Genomic DNA, 17,049 nt, shown 5'->3' with positions numbered 1-17,049 from the left:
TCTTTAGCTTTGCCCGGGAAGAACAGGGGAGCTGACTGGCTGCAAGGGTGCATTTGTGGGGTGTTCAAAATGGGAACTCCCGGGCAGAGTGCTGGGAGGGCAGGTACTTGTAAGTCACAGAGAATGCATTGGTACCTGCTCAGGGATTGGATGCTAGCTGTCAGCACCAGCTGGCGCTTGTAGGACCTTGGATCTATGTATCTACATCCCCGCTCACCTCTTCTTCCGGAGGCCGGAGCTCGTCCCTACGCCACCAGGAAGGAGAAATCAAACCTCCCATTCCTTGGCAAGGTGGGGAGGAAGTGGGTGGGGAGAAGTGGTTGAAGGGCAGACTGATTACGTCCACATACTTTTATAATGTGTCCCAGCCCTTGCAGACACAGACAGATTATTATAGTGATGTAGGAGCCTGAGTGAGTGGTACATGCAAAGGCAGTGGGAATACAGAGGAGGGAGTGCCAATCTCTGCCAGGCGGCACAGAAAGAGGCAGGAAAGGCTTCACAGATAACATCTAAGCTGAATGTTGAAGGATAAATAGAAGTTTTGCAGATAGAGAAGGGGGAGAGGGCACTTCAGGTGGAGAGGATTGGCAGGTGCAAAGGCCCTGAGGCAGATGATGGATGAACACAAAGGGAAGAGGGGGAGCAGAGCTGGGGGCCTGGAGTACTATTTTGTGTAGATTTTATTCTGCTTCATATTATAGCTATTCGTTCATTTGTCTGTTTCCTCCTCTAAAATGTCAGTGCCTTGTAGGGGCGGGTGGGGGGAGTGGGGTAGGGTGATCTTAGCCTTATTCAGGTCAGCGTCCCCAGCTCTTAGCACCAGCCTGGCACTTAGCACGGGTTCAATAAATGGCTATTGGATTGAGTTGAATGTTTAAGATGGATGTGGGGAGGGGAAATGGAGAGAGGCAGCTTAGAGTGGAGACCAGTGCTGAGAGACACAAGCAGGACTCGGAGGGACACGGGCCAATCCCAGTCGCTGGAGAATGGATAACGGTCAGGCGTTCTAGAAGCTGTCTCCCCAGCCACAAACATCCCCTGCGTCCTGAACCATGGGGATGTGGAATTAAAGGTGACAAGCAACATTTCCCTGTACGGTGCAGACAACGACTTGTCCCGCTCTCCCTGGGGCCTGTGGGACCTGGAGGGAGCAGGGCAGACCAGAGTCCTCTGTAGGATGGTGGGGGTCACAGGACAGAGGCTGTTTTACTCACCAGCACCGGCCGCAGCATCCACGAAAGTGCCGTCCCCCAGGTTGTGGAAGAGGAAGTTGGGCCCGTTCTCATTGTCGCAGAAGATATCCGAGGCACTGCTGCTGAGGATGGGGCCCACGCTTACGCCCCGGCCCCCTGGGAGAGGACATCGGCTCTCACTAAGCGGCAGAAGCAAAGCCCCAGGCCCGCGTGGAGGATGGGGGCCGCCTCGGAGGCCCATGAGACGCTGCTATGGTGATGCCTCCGAAGAGCCGGGGGTGGGGAGCGGGGAGGGGCGGATTCCGACATTCCAGATGCTTCCCGGAGCCCAGATCTGGGCTCACGGTTCCAGAAACCAACGTGGAGGGTGACTGCACCGATGATGAGGCAAGAGAGGAGCAAGATGGAGTCACTTTGTGCCAAAGGAATGATTCCATGAGCTGAGGAACCCAGAGGCCACCGCACAGAGCCTTCTCTTCCCTTTGGTAGCTGAACTACACTAATCCTAAACCCATCTCTACCTGCAACATTTGGATCAAGTCACAGATTCCCTGACAGCCCCCAGCCTTACCCTGATCACACATATGCTGGTCAAGATACTGGGTGTGTTCCAGTTCTAAGGACCTATAGAAACAGGTTCCAGCCACAGGTACAGGGATGCTTACTTTGTTTTGCTTGATGTAGGAAACAAATGCGAGCACCTGCCTGTCCATCAACAGCGATGCAGATGGATTACGGTGCATCCATATGACGGACTATTCTGCAGCTACTAAAAAGACTGTGTAGATCCACGTGTATTGACTTGGAGGAATGCCCATGACATATTGTTAAATGAAAAAGCAATTCGCCAAGTAATCATATTGTGTGATCTTATTTTTATTTTTTAGAAAAAGGAAAACAAATGCTACTTCTGAATATATGTGTTTGTGCAAACTTGTTATTGAGTTTGGGGAAGAGTGGGGAAGGCCACACTCCAAGCTGTTCACATTGGCTGCCCCATGAGGTAGGATTTAGGGAGGGAAGGAGAGACAGTATGTTGGCCTTTTTTGGGAATGTCTGTATTGTTTGGCTTATTGTAACAAGAACTGTTTCTGTAGTTTGAAAGGAAAAAATCCAATAAGGTGTATATTTTTTAAGAAAGAAAGAGGGAATCCCCTGGTGGTGCAGTGGTTGGGAATCCGCCTTCCAATGCATGGGGCGTGGGTTCGATCCCTGGTCGGGGAACTAAGATCCCACATGCTGCGTGGTGTGGCCAAAAATTAAAAAGAAAAAAAAAAAAAAAAGAAAGAAAGCCAGCTCTACGTTAGGGTTTGAAATGCCCAAGATCAATGTGGACATGTCACCAAGTCTAATCTTAAGGTGTCTTGAACAAACCACCCCCAACCAGTGAGTTTCAAACAAAGCCCTGAAAGCCTCCCCTCAGCCTCACTCCCACCCCAAGTGTGGTGCAGAAAACAGCCTGACCAGGACCAGGACATGGACTCTAGTCCCAGCTTGGCTTTTTTACAAGCTGTGTGACCTTGGGCAATTTACGTTACCCGTTACCCGTTTAGCCTCGGTTTTTCTCATCTGAAAAATGCAGATAGCGTGACCTGCCTTTTCTATTTCAGGGTTTTTGAGAGGATCAAATGATGTTAAAGGTCTCTGTGAATCCTACAACCTTGCTACTCAGGTGTATCACCCGTGAGCTTGTCAGAAATGCAGAATCTCAGGTCCCTACCCACCCAAACAGGACCCCTAGGAGGTTTATGCGCGCAGTAAAGTTTGGAAAGTGCTGCTCTGAAGGGCTGTTCAGTACAATAAGAGCAGTTATTAGGGCACCCAGAGGAATGTGATTTTTTAAAAAAGTAAATGAGCACTCAGGCAGACCTGAGTGATGCTGAGCCAGGCGCCCTCCCCAGCCCGCTCCTGGACAGGGCAGAGGTTTCCACTGTGCTAATTTGGGATGGAGGTTTTTTGGTCCCCAGGCTCCTCCCATCTTCTGAGATTTGTCCCTGGAGGAAATCATGGGGCCTTTCTCACCTGTGCACGTGGAGCTTGCCCACCAGGGGCCGGCTTTGGGGCCAGAGTGGGGCAAATGGCATTGCCGCAGTCATCGTTCTCCTGGTGGGGCTCCTCGTTAACACATCCTGGGCCCTGTGCCCCCGGATTTCTCCCAGGTAATCTAATTAGCTCTCAAGGAGAGCTCAAGCCTCATGAAAATGGAGCCACTGAATCCACAATGCTCCGGGGAGTGCGCCTTCATTAGGAGAGCCCAGGCGTGGGGCAGGGCTGGAGGTTTTCAGAAGCCTTTCTTTTCCTAAGCCAGCAGGGAGGGTGCTGGGCTACAACCTGGGCACCTCTTCTGCCCATCCAAAGAGTGCTGCTGAGTGCCTGCTGGCAGCTGTCCCTGCGCTGGTCCTGCCAGACTCCAGCCCAGGAGCAGGCTTTCGTGAGAAACCCTTGGTCTTGTCTGGGCCCCCAGCAATTCCAGGTGGGGCTCCAGGACTTGCTGCCATGCAACTCCATCCTTCTTCCACCGCTCCAGCGTCCTCCAATTTCCTCTCTGCCTCTGGCTCCCAAGCTGTGACACATTCCCTTCATTTTCTACAAAGCAGGTTATTTCCCTCTTGGACAAATTTCTAAATCTTTCTAATTAACTAATTGGGTTGGGTTGAAGCCTTGCACCATTTGTAACCTGTAATTACTAGAAAATTGCCATGGTAACCACACTACTAATTAGTGACAATTTATTGCCATGGCAACTGGACCATAACAGAGATGTTACCCACAACTCTTGCTTGGCAAGTTTGCTGCACAGTTGGGGAGCAGGTGAGTCGACAGTCGGGGAGCCAGCCTCTTGGGCACAAGCCCCAGCAGCCTCAGGATGGAGGGCCAAACGGGGGTCTGAGGCAGGGACAGCCAGGTGCCTGCATCCCTCGCTGAGGCCGCAGGGGAGACTCTACTTCCAGGTCCATCATGTTAGCTCTCTTCAAACTAATAAAATCCATCCATCTTAAGTGTAGCCTGACTCTCCCACTCCCTGCCCGGTCATTGACAGAGGCCCCTTATTCCGCAAGTATCTTCTACCTGGACCTTCCCCTCCTCCCCTAGCTCTTCCCCCTACGTCTCCCTGTCTTCTCTGTTACACCCACCCTGTCTCCTGGCCTCCTAAGGTTTAGCACACACCTTATGGGGCTACCGGGGGCAGTTAGGAACATCTTTATTTAGCCTTGGAAAATGATGTTCCAATAGGGAGTTAAACTCCACTTTACATCAATTCATTCTTTTATACTTGAGGCAAGAACGTCCTCTTGGGGGCAAGCAGCTCCCCAGTTGGGGCTGGAGAGGCGCCCCAGCTGGTAGGAAAGACTGGGGATCAGGAAATTCGAGCTGTGTGACCTTGGGCATGTCACTGAACCTTTCCGGCCATCTGGGTTTCTCACCTATAACGCGAGACTGATAATAATAATAGCCCCTTCCCAGGCTGTCATAAATATTAAGTGAGCTGGTTTTTGGAAGGTACCTTGAAAAACGTCAGGTGCCACAGAGTCATTAGTGGGACTATTTCCCACCTGTTGGGTGAATAATATCCCTTTATTTTTCCAGCACTTTCAAGCTTCAAAGGCCTCCTTGTTCTGCTGTTGGGTGTGAACGCTGCTTCCTGCCCATCCCTTGCTGAAGGCTTCTCACTCTGCCCACCAGGCTGGGTGGAAGAGGCGGTGACAAGGGAAAATGCTTCCCTACGGCCCCCTCCTCCTCCTGCCACATTCTGACACCCCCTCTGATGATCCGCTCAGTGGGCCTGAGCCCACGGGGCAGCCTCGTTTACCCTTAAAAACTGCACCCCTAAACCTCTGAACCCCTACACTCGGGAGACGTAGACCCAAGTCCAATCTGGGTGCAGACAATCCATCTCTTAGACTGCATCAGGGCAGCCCTCGGGGTTGGGGCTGGGGGTGGGGAAGGGAAAGAGAGGCTGTAGGGAGCGGGGGTGGGTGCATGCTGCGGGAACTGTACAGCAGAGGGCCCGGGATGAAGAGGCAGGGGGATTCGCCGTGCTAAGGAAAAGCCTCTAGGGGCTGCCCGGCCTCTGCACCTTCTCTGGAGGCAGGAACTTGGGAAGTGTGCCCTCCAGGCCTTGGTCTCCCTCCGAGAAGTGGAGGGGGGAATGAGAAGGTCTGCAAGGCTCCTTCCAGCTCTACTTTTCAGTGCATCCTCCTGGGCCCCTCTACAGTCTGCACCACGCGGGCTCTGCGGCGAGGCTGTCAGACAACGAACCTGGACCCGTGGGATTATTCTGCTGATTAATGATTCTAGTGGGTGCTAAGGCCTGCAGGTTGCCAAGAACATCCAAGATATTATAAAAGAATAGCAAAGCACTGGAACATGTAGGGGTGGAGGAATGGACAGTGTGTGTGTGTGTGTGTGTGTGTGTGTGTGTGTGTGTTGGAGAAGGAGGTGTGAGAAGGGCAGGATGGTAACAGCCTAAACTTCCTGAAAATTCTAACACAGAATCATACTGTGTTAGTGCTGGTGTTGCTACCCCCGAGTCCTCTGAGAGTGGTCCAGATGCTGGGCAGGGTTCCGAGTGTACTGGTGTGGAGGGTATTAGACAAGGACATTCCCACTCATCCCTAATCCCTCTGGTCTGTCCCTGCAGGACATTGAGGGAGATGTGGTGGCAGGAGGATAGGCTCCATCATTTGTCCACTGGTGGGGATTTTCAAACCTTGGGCACCTGGTGGGTGCAGGAGGGAAGTCGCTCCTCTCTGTGTGCCCACCCTCCGAGGCAGGGAGGGGTCTGGAAGTAGCTGTTTCACGAGAGAGGGCAGGAAAAGGAGGGGGCAGGAATAGCTCCTCTGGCTGCCTGTAGTTCAGTCCTGTGTACTAGGTATCTTGCACGATTCACCTCACCTCATCATTTTCTAGGTGAGGAAACCAAGGCTCAGGGAGGGATAACTGCAGCCAGCAGGCAATGGATCACAGTTGAAACCCACATCTGAGTGACCCCAGAGCCACTCTCTCCCCACAGCACGCTCTCAAACATTTCTACTCAAGTTCCCTCTCAGCAGAAAAGGGATCTGTACTCCTGGTAAGGCCCAGGATAGCCAGCCATAGGCTTGACATTAAAAAAAAAAACCAAAACTCTCTTGTTTTAGCTGAAGAAAATGTGTACCAAGATTGCATCTGTATTCTATAACATCTGTGCTTGCTTTGAATAAAAAATGATGTCCCTCCCTGTCAATCATCTCATGCTTCTGACACTGTGTTTCCTGGGGCTTTGGCGGGCCTGTGGCTGTACTCCCTGGGGGTCCCGGGCCCTGGCTGAGGAGCCCGCCACTCTAGCCCTGTCTGTCCCCAGCTGACAGGTCTGGCTGCACTCCCACTGCAAGGCCAGCACTGCCTGGGAACCCGGGAGACTCTGAGGCCCCCACTCTGCCGCCCCGGGTCACCTCTCTGGAGCCGGCTGGTAGGGGTCCTCCAGAAGGCCTCAGCTGGGCGTTAGGCATCTCTGTCTCCTCCAATAATGACTTCCTATAAATCAGGTCTGCCCTCTGCTTTGTTCTACACTGTTCCCAGCCAACAGCAAAACTCCCCACCCAATATCATAAATCCACCTTCATTTTCTTTCCAAATTTCGTTTAAGGCTTCTTTAATCACCGCCTTGCAGCCTGGACAGATGCTCCCTAAAAGGGTGAGGCCAAATTGCAGAGCTCCTGGGGAGGCAGTAGAGGCCAGGGAGAGGCAGGGTCCAGAGTGAAGAAGGGAAGAGAGATGGATTCCAGTGGGAATAGGGCTGAAGATGCCCACGCCTGTGCCCAGGACTGGAGGACATGCCAGGAGACACAAGCAGAATGCCTCCAGGGCAGGGGTTAGCCCTGCTTGCTTTGTGCTTCCCCCCTGGGCTCCCTACACCCAGGAGATGCCCAGCAGAGGGTCCTGGCATCCTTCTTTCAGAACCTCAGAGGAGGGTGTTGATGTCTGCTACACTCGGTGGGTACTGCCTGTGCGTTAGGCCCTGTGCCAGGCATGCTCTATGTTTAGCTCCTTTAATACCCTCATTTTTCAGGTGAGAAAACTGAGGCGCAGAGAGGTTAATAAGTTGCCCACTGCTGCCTGGGCGGGAGTACATGGTGGAGGCAGGATCTGCACCCAGTACTCTGGCTCCAGACACTGTCCACTTAGCAGCTCTGCTCGACGGCTAGTTCAAGGTCCTCAGAGAGGCTATGGGACGTTCCTGAGATCATTCGGGGCCAGAGAGGCAGTGCAAACCTCTTGGTCCCCACCTTCCCCAACCTTGAGTTCCTGCCTGGCTCTCTCATGGGGAGAACTAGTTCTCAGGATTCCCATGCAGGGCAGTTCAGGCTCCAAGAGGCTGCAGGCAGCTGGGGAAGTCGGGGCTTGGAGAACCAGGAACCATGGGGTAGTGGCCTTCCCTCTGCTCAACTCTGCACCAGCGGCTCTGGCTGCACCGCCCTCCAGGGGCCCTCGAGTCCCCCGAGAGCGGGCGCGTTGGCCGCTAGATGGCACTGTGACCTAGTAGAGCGGCGGCCGCCGGCAGAATCCGGAGTCTGGACAAGATGCCTCCCCTCCTCCTCCCACGGAGCCGGACAGCCCGGTGCGGGCTTCGCCATTGCCCGGCCTGCAGACCGGGATGCGCGGGGCAACCCCCTGCTGCCCTGAGCAGCCCAGGCTGGGCAGCTGTTTCAGCCAAAAAAAACCCCCAAACAAACCGGGAGCCGCAATTAAAATCCGGAGGGCCAATCCCGGGGGCTGAGTTTCCGGTGGTCGTGCCCCTTCCTCTTTCACCAACCCCTTCTGTCTTGCAGGCTGGAGCAGGATTCTCAAGCTGGAGGTCATCAGAAAGGTCAGCTGGTTGTGGCAGTTTAGGCATCAGGGGCCGGGGCTCTAAGTGCTAGTTTCTCTGCAAACCTCCTGTGTGACCTTGGGCAAGTCCCTTCTCCTCTCTGGACCTCGATTTGTTCTTTTGCAAACAGGAGGTTCTCCGGGGTCTGTCCGGCAGATGGGTGTTGTGTGCCTTGGCTCCGGGGAACTGCAGCTCTCTGACTGCACATCTGGCCATGGCTTGCTTCCCTCCCAGCCTGTTCAGGGCCCTGCTCCTCACTGCCTGCGTCTCTCCCACCTCCCCAGGCCCCAGGGCACAGCCTGGAGCTGAGCACTGGCCACGTGGCAGAGCCTCGGCAATCAGGCCGGGCTCTGGTGGTGGCCCTTACATTTGGGGTCCATTCCTGGGGCTCAGGAGGTTGCTGTGGGCTAGTTTTCCAGCCAGATGTCCATGTGTTGTGAACAGAGTGACGACGGGGGCTGCACGGTAGCGTTGGGGGGCTTGGAGGGCAGGGAAAGGGTGGGCTGGGGAAGGCGGGCAGACAGAAGAGTAACGTGGTGGGCCAAATAGGTTCTTGTCAGCCAAATGGCTTTTGGAAGTCTGCAAAGCTGCTCTAACATGTCCTCTGGGCATGCCAGCTGCCCTGGCCTGCCTGCCTGCTCCACGGAAACTGCTGTCCCTTCCTTGAGCTGCCCCGTCCTTCCAGCACAGCCTGGCACAGTTGGCCGGTGCCGCTATCCCCACCCTGTGCTCCTCAGCCGTCTCCTCTTGGCCCCCTCCTTCTCCGTCCCTGGTTCCTGCCGGCCCTTCTGCCAGCCCCAGCAGCGTGAACAGTGTCCCCTTTATGATCACACCCAGCCCCAACCTTCTGAATCCTTTGATTCTGTGTATAACCCTCGCTCGCAGACCTTGCCTCCCTTCCAGCTCATCATTTTCAAGTGCTTCATCTCCCCAGTCTACCCTCCTTCTCCTGCAGATCAAGGCACTTAATTGCCAAACCAGCCCAGTGCATAGAACTGGGAACTGTTCAGAAAAATTGTCTGCACAAGTCGAGGCTGAAGCTCCTGCATGTTTATTCCTTTTCCCAGGAAAACATGGTTTATTACTGACATTCAGCCTCTCTGCTGCACGTTCCCAGGCAGAGCTCTCGTGCACTTTGATGGAGCTTGAGCTGTGCAAACTGTTTTATTGTCTAGCCATTTGTTCCCACAAACTTTGTCAGACAGGTCAACATCAATCTCTCCCTCTCACTGAGGTGGACAGCTGGCTGGAGAAAGGCATGGTAAACTCAGGAGAGGCTGTGACAACCCTTTCTGGGTAGGACTTTGAGATGATGCCACCACCCAGGTGTCTGGAGGCAGGGGGATGGCCCAAATGACCCTTCAAGGATCCTTCCAGCCCCCAAATTTGGATCCAGGCCAGCTGCCACTTGGAAGTCTGTAGTGCAGGTTGGTATGGATATATCGGGAAGGTCAACTACTGAGGGAATTTCTACACCCAAAGTGCAGGTTGGGTGTGAGTGAGGCCAGAGTTCACGTGAGAAGCTGTGTACACCTCTGGCTTCCTGATTTTTGGCACCCCAAATAGGAACTGGATTGCTCTGCCATCAGCAGTCTATTGGCAGATTATCAGAGTTTAGTCAGCAGCCGTGCTGGAATTAGAAAAACAGCCTTCCCTAGAACGATCTCCCTGTCAGAGACTCTGACAATAGGTCCCCCATCCAGAGAGATATGCGGGGAGCGTGACTTCAAAAAAAGTGCTGGAGAGGTTTTGGAACAAGAACACAATTCTTTGAGCTCAGTTATCTGAGACGAGACCCAGCTGAAGCTTAGGGATTTAGCACTCAATTCCTGGCCGCTTATGTGTAGGTAAATAATTTCATCTGCTGTTTGGCAATAAAGAATGCTTTAAATCTTGGCCTCTGTGATTTGTCAGTTTTCTCCTACAGAACCTGTTCACCCGTCATTTGGGTTACAGCAGGGAATGGGGCAAGAGGTTCCAAGGACAGGATGATGTGGTAATGTTCTTGGCTATGTCTGACGTCACCCACTGGGCGCCCCCCCAAAGCCCACCCCTGCCAGATGTCTCATCATCTGGAGAGGTCGTGTGGGAAGAAGCCGTCTATGGGTGGTGGGATGGAATAAAGCCTTCATCCTCCCTCCCCAGGGACACAAACCCACCCTCTCCGGTGGTCTCTGATGTATTAGACTCAGCCTTGCGGGGTTCCAGCCCCCAGCCCCTCCAGCTCACAGCCCCCCCATGTCACTCTGCCTACCTGTGTATTTGCTGACCCCAGCCTCAGCAGCCACGTCTCTGAGCGCCAGAATGCCCCGGGAGAGGTCACTGGCCTCCGGATCCATTTCAATGAGGGCGTCAGGGCCCACATTACCGTAGGCGTAATTGGCGATGTAGATGGAGTAGCGTCCGGAGCCCTGAGGAGGAAGGGAAGGAGAGTGGGTGAGCAGGACCATGGCGGGGGTGGGGGTGCCCAGAGAGCAGCTCCCCCCCTCCTCTCGCAGGACCATAGCTCTTTCATAGGTTTGGGCTCTGCTCCCGGGGTCTGGCGTGCGTGACCTTGCACGGCACAACTCCAGAGGTGCTTTTCATAGAGGCTACGAAGTGCACGACACCCCCAGAGTCCTACAGCAAAGCGGCCCCGCTTTTCCTTCCATCCTGTTCCAGAAGAACATCCCTCCCTCTCCTCCACAACCACCTTTTTATAGACAGTTTTCTAATGTGCCTTCTCCTCCAGCTGAGCTCTCTCCAGCTGCCAGCCAGGGTAGCTGCTCAATAAATATTTGCTGATTGATTGATCTACCAATTCCCATTATTCTCAGTCTCGCTCTCCCATTCAAGATTGCTCCAGCCAAGATGACAAGCAGATTCGTGAGCCATCTCCCTGCCCCACCTCCACCCTGTACTTCTTCACTCCTCCATTTGGGTAGCACAATAGGCTTGGCTACGCCAGCCTCCTCCTTCCCACTTCCACCCCCTTGTTTTTCCCACGTTACCAGAAAGAAATAGTATATTGCTTCTGCCTTTATAACACTGTCTCAAATATATATGTATATTTTCCCCTTTGCATCCAGGAGAAGCCCTGGGCACCAGCTCCTCCTTGCTGTAGACATTCTCTTCTCTAGTCCAAGACACGGCTGATGAAAGATTCTTTCCTGCCTGTTATTATAATGGTGTTATTTCTTCAGTGGATGCCTTCTTTCCCCCAAGAGATCCACACAATTTCTCAATCAGTTTTCTAGCTTTCCTCTTATCCCTTGCAGCATTTCCCTCCAATTAATCAGACAGTACATATTTCTTGAGCTCTAACGATGTGCAAGGTGCTGGGGTATAAATGTACTTAAGACCAAGTCTTTGTCCTTAGGTTGCTTATAGTCTAGTTTAAAGGAAGCCGACAAGGACCTGCTGTATAGCACAGGGAACTATACTCAGTATTTTGTAATAACCTATAAAATAATCTAAAAAATACATATATGTATGTATAATTGAATCACTTTGCTGTACACCTGAAACTAGCACAACATTGTAAATGAACTATACTTAAATAAAAAATAAAAGTTAAAAAAAAAAAACGAAGGAAGCTATAAACACAAAACAACCTGGGAAAAACAGCTGAATTTAAGACAGCAAAGTGTGCTGTCACCCGCTTCTTTTCAGCCCTCTTTGCTTTCTTCTATTTCTCGTCCAATGGTCCCATGAGAGCCCCCTCTCACCTAACTGGTCATTTTATCCCTCCTTTGGGACCATTTTCTTTGGGGAAACTGATTAAGAGCCACCTGGGTCTAACAGGTGGGTGAAGCCAAGGAAGGAGCTCAGGGTCTCCTGGGCGAAGCAGGCGCATCAACAATTATATGTCTGATTGAGTGTGTACAGGGTTTCCTGGGTGCACAGAAGAGGGGCTCTTAACCCAGAGGAAGGGCACCTAGCCATGGGGAGTTCAGAAAAGGCTTTCTAAGAGAAGTCTTGGCCAGGTGAAGTGGAGGGGAAAGAACCTTCCAGGCAGAGATGAGACAGAGAGTGATGAATGTTGGGAAGCCACAAACAGTTCATCCAATGCTGTCAGAATGTCAAACGCAAGGTGGGGCCTGTCGGGGGAGGACGCTGGAGAAGGTGGCCAACCTGTTCTGTAAAGACTTCTCTGCCCCTTCATTTTTGGTTTCCTGAGTCTCTAGCCTGCTACCTGGGAATCGATGCTTACAAGTCTTGTTACTCAAAGTGGCCCCTGGACCAGCAGCATCGGTGTCATCTGGGAGCATGTTAGAAATACAGACTCTCAGGCCCCAGCCCAGACCTGCTGCATCAGAACCTGCATTGTCACAAGATCCCCAGTGATCCCTACACAAAAATGAAGTTTGAGTTGCACTGCTTTACTGCGTGGTTTTGTGATTAGGGGAGAACTTTGAAAGGTTCTTGCCCATCACAGGTGCTTGGTGTATGTGTGTGGAATGGCTGGATGAAGAGAGAATGAAAGGGGCCAAAGGGAAAAGTGCACCATCACTGTGACGCTTCCTGACCCTACCAGCTGTTAGCAATCTCATCGACAAATGGGCAATTAACCCCAGATGAACTGAAATGCACTCTGCTCGAAATTAGGATATTTATAAAATTCAGTTATACCTAGTTCCTTACTTCAGTGTGTTGGGTTGACAGAAAAACATAGATGTGTTACAGTTATAGAAGACTGCAGAAATTCACATGTGAACTTGACCACAATAATTCTGGGAGGGGGAGCTGGTTCCAGGGGAAGGAAGCTGTTTCTGCAGCTTTGGGTCCAGGGCAGTGGGTCTCACCCTGTAGCCAACCTCAGAATCACCTGGGAGGCTTATGAAAACATGGATGCGGGGTCCTATCCCCAGTTTTTCTGATTCAGGAAGCCCTAAGAATCTGCATTTCTAACAAGTTCCCAGGTGAAGCTGGTGCTGCTGTTTCAGGAACCACACTTTGAGAACCACTGGTCCGGGGCTGTCAGCCTGGATCCTAGTCACAGCTCTGCCCCTAACTGGCTCTGTGCCCTTGGGCAGGTCCCTCACCCACTGTGGCCGTATCTCCTCACGTGTTAAGTGGGAATCATAACCCCCCTGCTTCCTGGCAGGGTTGCTGAGAAGATGAAATGAGACAACGCATGTGAAAGGTCTTTGAAAAGATAAAAATGCTATATAAACATGAGGCATAATCATTATCGATCAGGGAACGCTTCTTGTAAGAGATCGGCTTTGAGCTGGATCCAGAAAGGTGGATGAGTGATGAGGCACCTGAAGATGAAGGGCAGAGGTGTTCCAGGTTTGGGACAGAGAACGAATGAGGGCTGCGAGGGGAGCGGGAGAGAACGGCACACCGTAGGGGTTGAGGCTTTTACCTGGTGCGAAGCTGTCAAGCTTTAGCGTAAGTCAGACTCACCTTTGGGCCTATTTGAAACCCAGGCTGCGGGGCCCCACCCCCAGGGGCTCTGATTGGTAGGTCTGGAGGGTGGAGTGGGATGGGACCTGAGACTTTGCATTTCTAACAATGCTGATGTTGCTAGTACAGAGCAGGTATGCTAACAGGCCCCAGGTAGGGGTTGTGGGGCTGAGGAAGGAGTAGGTCAAACGTAGTAATAGAACCTGGGGTTAGAAATGTGTATCTGATACGGGTTTACCCAGAGGCAGGGCGGCAGGGAGGTAAAAGGCATCTGATTATTTTCAGCCAGGCAGGGCTCAATTCCTGCCTTTGCCTGCCACTTACTGTTGTGACCAAGATCAAGTAGCTTACTGCTAGAAGCCTTAGTTTTCCTATCTGTAAAATGGGGATAATGATAACATGTACCTCATAGGTTTATTTTGAGGATTCAATAAGATGGTGCATGGAAACCACTTAGCACAGAGCTTGGCACGTGGCCAGTTTAACAAGCGTTAGCTATTATTATTGTTTTTGTTATGTTAATGTTATATTGTTAACGTTATGATTGTTCTTGTGTTTTCCCAGACCGCACTGCATCCCTGTCTCTCAACTTCCACACTGGCGTTGACCTCTCCACAGTTCTCAGGCCTCAGGGGTTGCCAAGGTGGTGACTGGACACAGAAAGTAGCCCCTCCCCTGGTGGCAGACCAGCTGTGCGGGCGTCTTCTAGCTCCCGGAGGCTGGGCCTGAGCAGGGAGCGAGCAAGCCGCTAAGTGCCCGCCTCCTGTGCTTCGTGCCAAAGTGTCTCTTTTTTCCTTTCTCTTTTTGCACTTCGCATGGTGCCTCCCTCCTGTGGTTAAGTGCACTGGCGTGCAGATGACCTTGTTAGGACAGAGCGAGTCTCTTTGTGATTAACCTTCAGGCCCTCCCACCGGTGCTGAGAAGATTCCTGCCTTAGCCGAGTGTAGCGGCCCTGGTCCTGAAGGGGCGAGACAGGAAGCCAGGAGGAGACACGGGAAGAGGCCCGGCAGCAGCGTGGCCAGGCCTGGCGCCCCCCCAGAACCCCCAGTCCCTGGGGCCGCTCGCTGAGCCGCCTCCCGGTTTCCTCCCACCAGGCGGGTCAGGTCAGGTCAGGGCCAAGTGTGGCTTCACAGCCCAGCCTGGTGCTCTTCCCAGCACCAGCTTGATAAGAAATAAATATTTATACCTGGCACCTGCCTTCTCCCAAGGCCTGGAGGCCCCTGCTGTGAAGATTCACGCTGAATCCCCAATCCCCTCGGTGCCATCTCAGTCCCGAAATGAGCTGGCCCCCTTGTGCCTGTCCCCAGAATGGGGGCCAGAGATGTGCCCATGGAAGCTGGGCAGCAGCTGGGTCCCTGATTTAGTGAGGACTGTTTCGTAAAGCCAGGGAGGGGGCCGCAGGGAAGCAGGTGACAGGAGGGATAAATCACCTCCACTCCACGCTCTGGCTCTGGCTGGGTCGGCCGGGACGCAGGCCTGGGGGCGGGGGGTGGGCGCCTCACAGGGCAGATGGCTGCAGCTGCTCCTGCCCACCCAACTCGGCCTTTCTCCCCCGCACTTCGAGTTGAGCACCTGTGTGCCGGGTGGACTAGCTGGGCGGGAAAGGGTTGATGGAGCTATGGATTAAAGTACTTGTACATTCAGGCAACCCTCCACTCACCCACCCACGAGCCACATTGCTTGTGCCTTCATTTGTTCCATAAATACTTATGGGGCAGGGGGCCTGATGGCACAATGCCTGGCACATAGTAGGCACTTCATAAATAAGAGTTGAATAAATGAATGAATGAACACAAGGTTCAGAGCTGAGAGATTCTGATTCATGTCCGAGCCACACCACCGATCTGTTTTGGGTCCTCAGGCAGGTCCCTGCTCCAAGCTGGGGCTCAGTGCCCTCCTCTGTCCAGTGGACACAATGATGACAGCCCCTGGTTCCTGGAAAGGCCTCAGGGGAGAAAGGATGTGAAAGTATGTTAGCACCTACTATGTGTAAGGCCCTGTGGGAGCGGCCTTGGGCTCGGCCCTCGGGAGCCATGCTCTGTCTGGGGACGTCTGCCTGGGGCTCCCCTCCTGGCCGACACATCGCCGTGTGCCCCCTTCTCCCCAGGCCCCCGTGCACCCCTGGACTCACCCTCCTGTCCACGCAGGCCACAGAGCGCCCGGCAAAGAGGCTGGCCACGCCGCGGGCCACGTTGACCTCGTCACTCAGGATGTCTTCCCAGCGGTTATTGCGGAACTTGAACAACTTGTCCGTGTACGTGGCCACCCCTGGAGAAAGGAGGGAAGGGAGGGCTGGTGGCCGGTGCGGCACCTACGGCAGGGGTTGGGGCCACAGGTGGACGCGTCGCCTGCTGCACGCTGAGCGCTTAGGCATCTGCGACCCCTCTCTTGCGGACACGCGGGGATTCTCAGTTGAGAGAAGAGACTCTGAGGCTTATGAAAATGGCCAGCCCAGCCCTCAGGAACTTGGGAGGCCGTGTGCCCACTCCTGTGTGCTGAGCGGACCCTCAACACGGGGTCTTGGGGCCTGGAGCTGACCTGGGATCTCACGGTCTGCACTGCGCTCCTGCCGCACCACAAGCAGGACCCCGGGATTGCCAGTATGTCACACCCAAACTCAAACAAGAACGTCTCTTTCTCCAGGAGCTGCCGCATGCATTCTCTGCTGAATCACAGGACCTGATTTGGGTCTCAGAAGAAATGGTCCGGGCTGGCGGGTGGGTCTCTAAGTCCAGATCAAGGAAGGGACTGGAAGTTGAGCTCTGACAGGTGTGTCACCAACACTCCAGGAAAACTGGATGGCAGTGGGGTTGGCCCTCCGATGCGGTGAAGGTTTGTGGAGAGGCAATGAGCGCAGCCTGAGGGGAGCAGGTGACGCGGTGGTCAGGAACTCGGGGTTTAGGGTAAACGGGACTGAGTCTCAGGCTTGGTTCTACCGAGATTCTACTTCTAGGCTCTAGTTGTTGACTTTGGGCAAGTCCGAGCCTCAGTTTCCTTATCTGGAAATGGGGACGACAATAATAACTGCATTCCAGTTTAATTCAAGGGGTAAATGAGATGATGCACCTGAAAGATTTAGCACGGCGCCGCCCATCCCCCAAAGGGGTCGGAGGTCCTAGACAGAAATGATTATTCCCGTTCACAGACGGCGGACCCTCTGAGGTGCTTCCGGGGCCTCAGCTCTGCACTGCAGGGGTGCGGTGAGGGTGAGTGTGTGAGTGTGGGGAGAGTGAGTGTAAGAGTGTGAGTGTGAGGATAAGTGTGTGAAATTGAGTGTGTAGGAATGCACAGGAGTGGGTGGGTGAGAGTGAGAATGAGTAAAAATGGGTGTGAGTAAGTGTGAGATCGAGTGAGTGTAAGAATGAGTGTGAGAGTGAGTGGATGAGTGTGAGTGTGTGCGGGTGAGGGCTGTGCCCAGAAAGCTCCTCAGGCGGCTCTACCTGGGAGAGGACAAAGGGTGTGCTCTCCGAGTGGCCTCACCCAGGGACCTCCTAAGACCCCGGGGACCCACAGGGGCTGGTGCATCGTCTGTGGGGCCTGGAGCCGGCCTTAGGGACGCTCGCCAGACTCCAGGGAGCTGGCACGGGGGCAGAGCTGTGCCACTCTGCCTGA

The 17,049-nt window shown here is 53.5% G+C and overlaps 1 protein-coding gene across 5 annotated transcripts in view; it reads right to left on the bottom strand.

The window, feature by feature from the left end:
- CRTAC1 (cartilage acidic protein 1) overlaps positions 1–17,049 on the bottom strand; it is a 146,507-nt gene that overhangs the window by 37,222 nt on the left and 92,236 nt on the right. For all 5 annotated transcript variants that reach the window (XM_082424125.1, XM_082424123.1, XM_082424124.1 and 2 more), the window contains exons 4-6: positions 15,569–15,705; positions 10,301–10,457; positions 1,218–1,352 (exon numbers count right to left, since the gene is read on the bottom strand). In XM_082424125.1, coding sequence (XP_082280251.1) covers positions 1,218–1,352; positions 10,301–10,457; positions 15,569–15,705 — 429 coding nt within the window. The remainder of the gene's footprint in view (positions 1–1,217; positions 1,353–10,300; positions 10,458–15,568; positions 15,706–17,049) is intronic.

The sequence above is a fragment of the Balaenoptera physalus genome, assembly GCF_965194825.1.
Source record: "Balaenoptera physalus genome assembly, chromosome: 14".
NCBI lineage: Eukaryota > Metazoa > Chordata > Mammalia > Artiodactyla > Balaenopteridae > Balaenoptera > Balaenoptera physalus.
This window is presented reverse-complemented; position numbering and strand designations above follow the sequence as displayed.